At 38.0% G+C, this 12,810-nt stretch overlaps 1 protein-coding gene across 4 annotated transcripts in view; it reads right to left on the reverse strand.

Moving 5' to 3' along the window:
• Positions 1-647: 647 nt before the first annotated feature.
• The window catches only part of MTX3 (metaxin 3), a 14,645-nt gene continuing 2,482 nt past the window's right edge, over positions 648-12,810 (reverse strand). For 2 of the 4 annotated variants that reach the window (XM_029942499.1, XM_029942497.1), the window contains 5 exons: positions 11,595-11,777; positions 11,376-11,452; positions 10,725-10,882; positions 9,396-9,484; positions 648-5,930 (listed from right to left, as the gene is read on the reverse strand). In XM_029942499.1, the coding sequence (XP_029798359.1) occupies positions 5,820-5,930; positions 9,396-9,484; positions 10,725-10,882; positions 11,376-11,452; positions 11,595-11,777 (618 nt within the window). In that variant the 3' untranslated portion in view covers positions 648-5,819. The remainder of the gene's footprint in view (positions 5,931-9,395; positions 9,485-10,724; positions 10,883-11,375; positions 11,453-11,594; positions 11,778-12,810) is intronic. The other 2 variants (XM_029942498.1, XM_029942500.1) reach the window with 2 other exon arrangements.

Below are 12,810 nucleotides of genomic sequence, written 5' to 3' on the forward strand. Positions count from 1 at the left end.
AGCTTGAGTCCAGCCTTTCTTCTCCAAGAAAGAGACAAGAGCAGCGCAAGAGAAGTAGCCAACAGTCCAGTGAGGGGCCGGCACGCCCTTCTCAGCAGTGCGTGACTGCTGGCGACTGACACGCAAACCCTGGCAAGCCATTTTTCTTGATTTCCAACAACCTGGGGCACGTAAACTAAATGACTAAAAGGCATTTCTCTGAAAGTGCATAAGGAAACCTGAAGAGTCAGAACAAAGATCCAACTGCTTTTCACGTGGCTAGATGTTCACCATTACAGCACAGCTCAAAACCAAAGTCCAGTTTTCTATCAAATATATAACCACAGTGTGAAATTCTAAATATGCAACTGTACACACTGCAGAGAAGAAACAAAGAGCCTTATTTGAAATCTGGTTTTATACTTTGAAAGGAGATCAAAGAATACTTAGTGCTCTGAAATTTGGAGGTCTGGTGATGTTTACATTTTTTAGGCTATAGATACTGCTGAGGGGATGCCTGGGTGGCTCAGTGAAGTGTCCGACTTCAGCTCAGGTCACGATCTCACAGTTAGGGAGTTCGAGCCCTGCGTTGGGCTCTGGGGTGACAGCTTGGACCCTGGAGCCTGCTTTGGGTTCTGTGTCTCCCTCTCTCTCAGCCCCTTCTAGGCTTGCACTCTCTCTCAAAAGTAAATAAACACTTAAAAAATTTTTTAAACTGCTGAGAATTTAATGAAAACTGAAAACCCTCATCCTAGAAAATGCACACAGAGATATACAATCCTTGTTTAGAACATGTCTCCAGTACTAGAATAGGACTTGAAAATAAACATTTTTTTGCGTTGTCACTGACGCAACCGTAAACTTTCTACAACACCGTGTGTCCATGCATGTGTGCACATGCACGTGTACAACAGCAGCATCTTTTATGTGGCATTACCGCTATCAGTCCCATCACCTTTTTGGCACTTTTAAAGCACAGCCAGAAATGGTTTGGAAAATTGTTCTGGAATTCTAAGTTTGTCCTCTCTGTCTCACCAACACCTGGAACCGCCCCCCCCTCCACTCCACCCCCCCCCCGTGCCGAGGGGCTGACTGACCAGGGGCCTCATGTGTGCCTAAGATAACCAAACTGTTTAAACCCAGGGCCACCCCTCCCTCAACTTCATGGTCCAAGGGAGTCCTGACCTGTCTTCCCATTTTCTCACCACCCACTAGAGCAGCACCTAATAACAAGAAGCCTTTGCAATTCGCACAAACAAGCAAAAACACTCCAGGGCAACCTCTCCCTAAATATACTTCTCAGCGTATAAATCTCACAAAACCTACTTTATACTGACACACACACAGACCCATACACACACACACACACACACACACCAAAAACCACATACAATAAATCAGGAAAATAGTGTATAAAATGCAGACCCTTGCTGGAGACTGACTGACTACACAATAGTATTTCAAAGGTTCAGAAAAGTATTTCAAAGGAACTTAACGTTGGCTAACCAAGTGTTTCCCAAACTTATTTGACAACAGAACCCCCTATGGACATAATAATGATATAAGCTGGCAACACACACCTACTTCTCCAAGAAACTAAAAGATGTTTTTAAAAAATCTTACAATATAAATTCAAATTAATACTAATCAGGATATTAAAAGACTTATTTTTCTGTAAATTTTTAAAGAAATGAATTTGTTTTGCTAAGAATGTTCTTCTATTATAACATTTGCCTTCCTCTTCATGTCTGGCTCAAAGTCACCCTTTCTTAGAATACCTCTTCACCTCAGTCACAGTGGTTTTAAGTTTAGGGCTGGGAATCTGGGCCCTGAGTAAATACTACATCCCAGCAAGAGTTCTGGGCTAAAATATTTTGCAAGCCCTTAAAAAAACAAAACTTTGTCTTTACTCTCAGTGAAAGTCAGCATTCTGAAGCTCCAATGACACTTCAATTAAACTTTTGAGGATAAAAGGATTACAAACCTTTAGTTCATGTAATTAACAATGAATTTCTTCATAATCTATTTAAGAAATATGAAAATGCTGAAAAGCACATGTATATTCCACACGGCTGAACAAGAAAAAAAAGGCAAAAGATAATTCTTAATGCCAACACCATATACAAAAGTCGACAATCATAACCCAAATTATACTCAGTGGGTCTGCCACTGGTTATATAAATAACCAAGCCAAGACAAAGTCAATTACTAAATCCCTATGAGCTTAGAACAAGAAACAAAGACTGTACTTTCTTCATTAAAGTGTCATATCGCCCCACTGTGATTAGAGATAACACAGCAAAGCAAAGGACATGAAGACACAGAAGAACTTTTTTCAACGTAATTTATCCTTAAAAGTAAACCCAGGTACCACAGGGAAAAAAAATCATACTATTACAAATATAAAAGTCACTGCATATTTTATGGGGAAAAGGAATTCTTAGTTTTAGGTTCTTGTTTTTTCTTTTCTCGTAAGGCAAAACAGATCTGTAGATAACCATTCATTCCAAACCTGAGTTGTTTTTTTCCTTTAAAATTGAGAAGGAAATACATTATATTTAATTTATGTTATGTATTTGTCTGAAACTGAATACTAAATACTGTGTTTGGATCATTAAATTTAAGTTGTAGCTTAGATAATTCTACATTTATTTACTTTTTAAAACTCTTTTATTTTGAAATAATTATGGATTCATGAGAAGTTGCAAAAATACTACAGAGACTCAGTGTATCCATCACTTGGCTTCTTACCTTTAAATATTTACATTTTGGCTTTTAAAGAGTTAACACCTTTGACAGCTTATGAAAAACTGTCAAAAAATCGAATAGGTCTGATGAACATATATTCTTGGGAGAGGCTCTATGAAAACAGACTGCTGACTTCAAATACCACTTTTATCACATGAAGGTACCTTAAAAAATTGGTTTTCTGAGATTCTGTCACTGTTAGCAATCTCTGCCTCTTGTGATGTCGAGTGGCTTTCCACTTTTGCAGCTTCTGAAACCTCTAACTTAGCTGTTCTTGAAATACGCTCCCTTATTCCTTCCTGTTAATATATCTAGCAATATTAAATGAGTAGAAATTACAAATGGAAACCAAACTGCTTGGATTTGTTGTAAAAATCTTGAGCTCTCTAGTACCCCCAAAATAATGCAAACAAACCTGAGCTGGAATTTGTCAATGCAGCCCCTGTAGGGAAAACCATTGTGCAGGAATGACCGTCCTCAATGTCCTCTACAGGGTTAACTTTAGTGTTATGAGAAATGTTGGGTCTCTCTGGACCACTGAGGACAATTTGTTGATGGGGGATTTTTATCTTATGGGAATTATCTGACCAATTTTCTAATCCTATACTAGCAACAAATATAGTCCCTTTTGTCATATTGCACCATCGCATCCAAAAGAAAGTAGCTCACAGTATTTTGTTTAAGACTGTACACCATCCATCTCAGCAAACTCAAACTTTATCCAAAGCATATCCTGCCAGGCTGATCACAAGTTCTCTGCCCAATCTGGAAAGTTGTTCCTTTCAAAGAGCTTCCTATAGATGTGGCTGATCTCTGGAGCAGTTTATACTCAGTTATAGCTTCCTACCATCTTGTTGGCCGATCCCCAAAATGCTCAATTAAGTGGCCCAATACATAAATTCTCACTTATCTAAATCACAATTTGAATCTTAGAATAGGTAGTCTGGAAACACCATAGGTTACCTACTGCAGGGCTAAACGCAATTCAAAGCAGGATGACCAAAAGGAAATATATCATATTTATCATTCACTAAACATTCAACACATGCAACATTACAGTATGTTTACTGGCTGAATTCTGTGTCAAAAGAACATGATCTCACATTCTTAAAAATATTTAAACACATTTTCTTACCATGGGAATTAGGAGTTTTACTGACAGAAAGCTTTTACATAACCCACTATTACTTTGGTCTGTGCCCATGGAGAAACTTGGGAGTTAAATTTACCATCTGACTTTAGAATCTGTTAGGGTTGGTAGAGCTCTCTTTCCCTCAGTTTTCATTTTCCCAAACACTAGTTTTAATTGTCCTGTTTTACATGTGTTTGACAATTTTAAGCCACTTCAAATGCTTCTGAGAAGGTTTAACATAAATCATGATTGAAAATGACCAACACTAACTAGAGCATAAATGATGTCTGATTAATGTGTTAACCCCCCTTCTCCAATATACATCAATCCCAGAGGACAGTAAAGTCCTAAGGTCATGATTTTAGAATGCTGGAATCTAATGGAAAACTAATACAAAACACACAAACCTAATGTATAAGTAATGTATAAGTAAACCCATTACTTTCCCTAAGTGCATCCACACTTGTCTTAGCCAAAAGGCCGAGGAGATTCCCTAAATCCATCCAAACACATGAACAAGATTGTGAAGACTATCTGGTTTCTCATTTAATTAAAACTTTCAAGAAAAAAATAATTTACAGCGACTTAAAGACTCCTGTGTAAGACGTACTACAGAGCAAACTGGGAGGGCTCGGGTCAGACGTAGCTGAGCTCCATTCAGCTTGAATTAGGGGAGTCTCCTGACTACAAGGCTGTTTTCCTAACACGGGAGTTTCTGCAGGATGTGATAAGATTTGCTGAGCACCATAGTAATCTTTTAAGACACTGATCAAAAACATGATCCCATATTTAAAAAACCCCAGAAGTGGTTTTAGGACAATGGGAGCACCTTAGCCACTAAAATAAGCAAGATTCTATTCTAGGTAAAATCACCTGCACAACAAATCCTTCCACAGTTCAGTCACCCAAAAGTAGAAAATATTCTTTAAAAGCTACTGTTACTCCTGCATATTCCACTGGATCCTTCAACTGTAGTTAAAATGTATGGAAAATAATAAGTTGCCATAAAGCTTTTGTTATATGATAGGCTTCTTGTGAAAGAACACTGGTCTGAACCAAGCATGGTGAACTTGGACCAGGCACACAGTAGGTGTTTCTATTACTCCGGCTGAGGAGGGTCTGACAATTGGGCAAATTTCAGTAAGACTTTACAGCCTGGTGTAATAATGATGACCAACATACTCAGTTCTCCTGAAATCAATCCAAGAAAGAGATTACTAGAGTTAAAAATGTACTACAAATACACAGGCCTAAACCTGCCACATCCACCCAATAAACTGAAAGCATCCTTGCTAACCTTATATTGAACACATAGCAAATACCAGAAGTGCATATAGTCAGATGAATATTATATGTAACCACCTTTGATACATATATACATATATATGATACTAATCCCCCAAAAGATTACACTTCTGAGGGCATAATTAAAAAGCACATTCCTCTTTGCTTTTTAATAGACTTTTCTATTGAAGTAAATAGAATATTGTAGTATTACATTTTCCCTAATGTCTAAAATCATCAAATTTCTAAACAGAGGAAAAAAGCTTCCAAGAGCCACATATTAGATTGTTCAAACTGTTCTAAGAAAACAGAATTAATAAAATAACACGAATAAATAAGAGTGCACATTCAGAACAGAATTACAGCTTTTGGTCAGCAACATAAGAAATAAAGGCAAAAATCTGCCAAGATTAAGGCAGGTTTCTGTTGTTTTTTAAATATACGGTACAATTGTTTTCTTTGTTCCCCAAGTTCATTTAGCATTCACTTTGATGTTAGCTAAAGTGCATTGCCAGGCCAAAATACAAGCTTCCTAATTAAGAAAAAAATAGATGCCATAGAAAGTTTCTTTTTGGAGTCTCCCTTCTACCTACTAATGGTATTTTTGCCTCTACACACTTAGTGTAAGAGATTACTGCAACAATCATGACCTTGGACACAGAGCATGATGGGACGGTCAGGGTGATAGCCGTTGTAAGGAATTATTTTCTTCTTCTGCTGGAGTCAACTTGAGTGTTGGCAGTTTCCGAGGAGGAAGTTGAGGGCTTTGGCGAAGATTGTCATCCATCTGTGGGAAGTACAAAGAGTACATGTGACTAATGGCTGTGGCACCACTTACGTGGACTGTGACCTCCTCATCCAAATGATAGCCTAGAAGAGTACAAAGCCATATGGTTCCAGGACTGCTCAAGAAACCTTTTTCTTACAAATAATCTCTCAGGGGCTCTAAATGTCAGACCTCAAATACCAGCTAACTCAGTACACGTATACAAGCAATATTGCTCATCCTTGATGCTTAACAAAATTATAGCAATTCCACAAAATGAATATTCCACTGAACTCAACCATATCACAGGGGTTAAGAGGTCTTCTAATAGAGTAAATGGAAAAGCAATACTTCTGATACACTGAGCTCCACAGTTTACTAATTATGTTCACATACAATACCTCATCTGACTTTCCCAACATAATTGTGAAGAAAACACGGAAGACAGTCATTCCCTATTTCACATAGTAGCAAAACAAAGCTCAGAAAGGTTAAGAGACTTGCATTAGGTTGCAAAGCTAGTATCAAAAGTTGAAGTTAGAACCCAAGTCTACTCCCAAGTCTTATTCTTTCAACTATATGCCACTGTCTCAGTGAAAATGACCTGTATTCCCTTCAAAAAGACCAACCCTTTTAGGCTCCAAGTATTTAGACCACAGGAAGCAGGAAAAGAGGCAGATATGAGAAATCCAGAGGTATTCCAAACACCAGATCAGTTCTAAGTCTGCTAGAAAAAAAAAATTTACTAGGGAGCATATTGAGAAAATGTCCAAGAGTGTCAGACTTGCCCTCAGGATGACATTAGCATCCCTGGAAACACAAGGATGGGGATTATTTACAACTGAGTCAGGCTGGTGGGAAAACTGGTGCAGCCACCCCTGAAACAGTATGGAGGTTTCTCAAAAAATTGAAAATAAAACTACCCTATGGCCTAGCAATTGTCCTACTAGATATTTATCCAAAGGATACAGGTATGCTGTTTTGAAGGGGCACAGGCACCCCAGTGTTTACAGCAGTGCTATCAAGCCAAATTATGGAAAGAGTCCCAAATATCCATCAACTGATGAATTAATTGCTACATATATGTGTGTGTGTGTGTGTGTATATATATATATATATATATATATATATATATAGCATATGTGTATGTGTGTACTATATATATGTATGTATATACATAGCACTTTGGTGAAGTGCTACACACACACACACACACACACACACACACACACACTGAAATACTACTCAGTAATCAAAAAGAATGAAATTTTGCCATTTGCCACAATGTGGATGGAACTAGGGTGTATTACGCTAAGTGAAATAAGTCAGAGAAAGACATATGATTTCACTCATGTCTGGAATTTAAGAGACAAAGAAGATAAACATAAGGGAAGAGAAGCAAAAGTAATAATATATATTATTTATATATAAACAAAAATTCATACATATATTTATATATAAATAAAATACATATGTGTGTGTATGTATATGTATATATATGTATAAACAAAAAGAATAGAGTCAGACCTTACAAAGCCACCTTTTAACCAGAGAACCCCACAAACAGAGTGCAGGGTTCAGAGCCTTGGGCTAAGCTATCAGCTCAACTTCAGAAAAGACTTGAAAGCAGCTGCCACCAAAGATCCCAAACCAACAGCGAATAGCATCCAATTACCTGCTTGATAAACAGGCTTTTCTACAGTTTTGAGTATGTGCAGAGCAAAACTCTGCCTTATCTCTACCAGATGCTCTTAACAAAGCACAGAGGAAATGTCTCAGGAGAAATACAGGCAACTTACAGGAAAGGAAAGAGTATAAAAGATTAACTTTTAATTTTCTGATGAAAAAAAGTATTCCCAGTGGACTACTTGAATCAATTGAGTTGGTGGTGGCTGATGTTTTTTGGGGGTTTTTTTTTGTAAGAACTAAGTTCCCCAAACATCACTTTTTTTTAAGCTCTAGATTTTCTGTGCAAATGGTGAATAGTAGTAGCCAATAGGATCTGTTGCTTTTATGTCCTGTAGCCAACAGTGAACATACTGAAGAGCAGATAGGAAACAGAGGTGGGAAGGAGAGTGCTGGATTGAGAGTTGGGAAACTTTCCTATACTGATGATTGCCCAAGATGGAAGCGTACAAAGCGGTAACAGGGCCTCTTGAATTTACCTTCTATATATGTAGGTATTTCATGGTTCCCTTGACACGTTCTGTCATGAATTTGCCACACACAGAAAGTGAAAACTGGACTGGATAGCCTTCATCCAGCAGTTAAGTGCCTCAGACAATCTGAGTAATCTTTCCATTATCCACACTTAACACTCAATGTCTCTCCTCTCATAAGATTTACTGGGTTGGGCTAAGAAGACAAACTTGGCATTCAGTGAGCCCACCTAAACTTTAATACTGGTCTTGTACAGTTTTACTGTTCAGTCCTACTCACTTCTCATGTTCTAACAACACATGAAATACCATCAAAAGAAACAGAAAGGTCATTCTAGAGAGTGACAGAGGTTGCTTACTAGTACTATTAGAACTGGATACATAATTTCATTCATTTGCAGCTAACTGTAAAGCCTCTGATAGAATCCAATTTCTAGGGATCAAATTCCCTTTGCGCCTCTCACCAGCTGAATGACCCTGGGCAGGTGACATACACTGCTCTGGAAGCTTCAGTATCCTCTTATGTAGGACAAGGCTGGTGGAGTAGATGCACACACGGCTGCCGTGAAGATTCAATAACTCAAAAGCTCAAACAACACAGTGCCTTTTAGTCAGATCCCAAAACCTGCGAGCCGGTTATTAGGCCATGCTGCCCCATTAGCAAAAGAATGAAGTATCATTTACTGGTATAAGAAAAAAAGCAAGTTGATCATACACTTGGGGAAAAATGCATTAACTTTTGTTTTTTCAATTAGAATCCCCCTTGAAATTCCCATTACTGGCGTGCTCTCTCTCCCACCGACTTCCTCAGTGTCTGTCTCTCACCATATGAACACCACCAAAGTGGCAAAATACCCACAGTAATGAAAAACTGTGGGCAAGTTTAGAAAAGAGGAGGATAGAAGGAGAAAAACAAAACAGTTTATGTCAAATAAAGAAACAGTGTCACAAGAAAGGATGAGCACAGGTGCTTACGATCTCAAGAAACATTAACCTTGTGAGACAGAAGCAGGTAAGCAAGAAGTGGGTTTGTTTTGGCTTTTTTCTTTTCAGCCAGGCTTTTGGGTCTCCTAACTTGAAAAATACTAATTATGTCATAAAAGCAAACCCAATACCACTATCAAAGTAATTGAGTCACTACTGGCTTTGAACCACTACATCATATATGACTGTAGTAAATGTGTACTTGAGCAGCTTTATGAAAAAATAAACTCTTTACAAAAATAAGAGGGTAAAATTAATTCCTATAACTCTACAATTAAAGTTACAATATGAATTTTAGTAAGGCAAATACTAAACTACTGTGAAATAATGAAGTAAACTTGACCTTTTCAATCAAGTTGGATTCCTTATTTACAAGTTGTGTGAGTTTCTGCAGATTCGCATCTACTGTTTCTTGTCCAGCAGGAGAGGTGCCTAAGAAGCCAGGACAGAAATCAGAAAGACAGAAAATTCTGAAAGTCTTTAAAGCTGTTTAGACTGAAAGAATTTGAGCCAACCCACCCTCCCAAGTACACCTCCCTCCAAAAATAAATAAAATCAAGCAAACAGAAAAACCAAAGGCAAAGTTAAGAGGGATAGTAATGCTCCAAAACCAAACCCTAAACAAAAAGACTAAATTTGTCCATGAAGTAGACAGCCAAGTGTTAGCAGCTCGCCAAAGGGATTAGTAAAAGAGCACAGCAGTCCTCACTTCCTTCTCACACTGGAGCTGTACCTTCTCCCCACCCGCATCACGTAGGCTGCAGTCACAGCTATCTGGACAGCTTTCGAAGGCAGGGACTCCCAAACAGCTCTCAACCAGGCGTCCAAAGTATTTGGAGGAACTTAAGAAATACAGATTCCTGGGCTCCGCTCGGATTCTAGCAGTATCTCTGGCTTAGGACTCAACACTGTCTTGGTCCTCCAGCCAGGTTTGCTAGTCACTGCTCCCAAGTAACCTGGTTGAAAGCTATTTAGTTTCATGACTCAACGCTCTCTCTAAAAAACACATACGCCGCCATGAAAAATAAACTGTCCCTAAGCCAGCTATCCTTGTAACTGCTCTTTCTTAAAAGGACAATTTCTGCCAACTCTCCCAATACGAATTTAGTATCTCGATCGCTTTACACACGTGGCCCACATGCCCGAGGAATCATATCCTAAGTGACAGGCGCCCTCTATTTCTCTGTTCACAATACCTCCAGTCTGATGCAATCAGTTTTCAAATAGTGGAATCATGGGAGTGTACCTCATCCAAATCAATCTGCTGCTGATTTCTGTTCATGCAGGAAAATGCTAGAAGCAACATTTAAAATCATTGCCCATTTGCATTAGGATAGATGCTGTCTTTCAGCAGGAACTCAATAAATACCTGCACTTAACTTTTAGAAGAAAATGATCCACTACAAAGGGGCAATATTTTAAAAAGAACGAGAGGCAAGAAATGTATAAAATCTTGAAGAATAGACAAGAGGAAAATATCTATTTCCCTAAAGTAGAACTAACACATGGGAATAAAGTTGGAAAAATAAAACTTTTTCAAGTGCTGTAACTCAGCACTTAAAAGACAATATACAAACTTCTTTAGTAAGTCATAATTTTTGCTTATCCATCGTTAGGAGAATATGCAAATATTCTATGCAAACGCAGATTAGCTGAAGAGTAGCCAGCTTACCTCCAAGACTAAGCCTAAAATAACTATTTAGGATGTCATCACAAAAGCGGCACAGGTTGGAGAGCTGTTTCAGATGTTCTTGTAACTGAACTTTAGGAAAGCGTACTTTATAGAGAGGTGCAAGAAAACCAAATACATAGGCATCCAAGGTAGACGGCCTAAAAATAAATTAAGGATTTTTAAAAACACACAGAATAATATTAACTTGGGATTATGTTAAAAATATTTTTTCTCAAATATATTTGCCAATTCTGAAGTATACAATATAGTCTTTTAGAAGGTTTACTACATGTTAGCTTATAAAAATGATGTAATGAGGGTTTTTTTCAATTTTTTAAATACTCTAACCATTTATTTTATGTAGAAGAAAATTAAGTTATAACTTAAAGGTTCATCTTTACTCACAAGTGTTACATATAGATAGGAGACAGGGTGGGGATAGTCTTAGATATTTTAAATTCACATACATAACATGTTAATTCCATGTTTGATTACTATGGACAGAGAAAAGTTTACTATAGTAAGCCATTAAATCTTTTGTCCAAAGTAAAAACTCATAAAGGGGGAGGGGCAGGAGGACTTGTTTTAAATAACTGCTCATGCACTCATGCATTCAAAACATCAAAACAGTTTTTAAGGGAATGCACTCACGTATCTCCAAAGAAAAACTGAGATGTTCCCAATCTGTTTGACAGAAGATTTAGGCACTCCTTGGCATCTCTGTATATCTAATAAGGATGAAATTACAACTCAAAGATAGGAAAGATGTTCTAGAAGTCCTTCTGAGGCAGGCACCTAGGATGTTCATCTGTCTCTCCTGTCCCTCTTCTGGACAAGGGGACCTTGCTATGAAAGTCATCCCAACCATACCTGAGCTTCCACTTCTCGGAGGTGGTAGAAGGGAGGCTGTCCTCTCGTCACGAGAATTCTATTCCGTGCTCCCTTAGACATCCTTCCAGGCAGGATCAAACTCAAGGGAAAAGGAATTCGTGAAGCAAACCATGGCTTTGTCACAGTAAAGTAGTTGTCACTCTCGACCCAGAATGTGTGAAGCTACAATACAAAACAAACAAAAAGCACAAGCATATTCTTTTATTAAAAGAAAGGTCATTTAATCAATGTGAAAGTTTTGGATAAATATCTTTGTATAAAGTGGTTTCCTAAAACTTTCCCAATTAGAATGACTCAAAAATAAAACAAGATTTTAAACATGTTTGTTGACTGCTATATACCAGGCACTCAGAAGAAGGCCTGGCACATATGTGCTCAATAATATTTGTAGAATGAGTGAATCATAGTTAGCTAAATTCTATACATGGAGGAACAAACTCTGTCTTCCACAAGTAATTTTTACTTCCCAAGTGACATTATCTTTCATGTTGTTTCATGTCTTAGCTGAATGTCCAACAGAATCCAGTTTCACAGTAACATGAAAGAATCAAAATTAATACATAAATGAAATTTCCTCCTTTAAACCTTTTTCATTATGTTCCTTCTAAATAGGCTAAAGTATACTTTTTTGTTTTATTTTCATTTTTTAAAAGTTTATTGTCAAACTGGTTTCCATATAACACTCAGTGCTCTTCCCCACAAGTGCCCTCCTCCATCACCACCACCTCTTTTCCCCCTCCCCCTTCAACCCTTGGTTTCTTTTCAGTATTCAATAGTCTCTCTCCCCAACTCTCTTTCCCTCTTCCCCTCCCCTTGGTCATCCATTAGGTTTCTCCTGTTCTCTCGTTAGATCTGTGAGTGCAAACATAAGGTATCTGTCCTTCTCCACCTGACTTATTTCCAACAGAATGGGAAAAGATAGTTGCAAATGACATATCAGATAAAGGGATAGTATCCAAAATCTACAAGGAACGCACCAAACTCCACACCCAAAAAACAAATAACCCAGTGAAGAAATGGGCAGAAGACATAAACAGACACTTCTCCAAAGAGGACATCCAGATGGCCAGAAGACACATGAAACGATGCTCAACATCACTCATCATCAGGGAAATACAAATCAAAACCACACTGAGATACCACCTCACGCCAGTCAGAGTGGCTAAAATGAACAAATCAAGAGACTATAGATGCT

The sequence above is a fragment of the Suricata suricatta genome, chromosome 6 (genome assembly GCF_006229205.1).
Source record: "Suricata suricatta isolate VVHF042 chromosome 6, meerkat_22Aug2017_6uvM2_HiC, whole genome shotgun sequence".
Classification (NCBI taxonomy): domain Eukaryota; kingdom Metazoa; phylum Chordata; class Mammalia; order Carnivora; family Herpestidae; genus Suricata; species Suricata suricatta.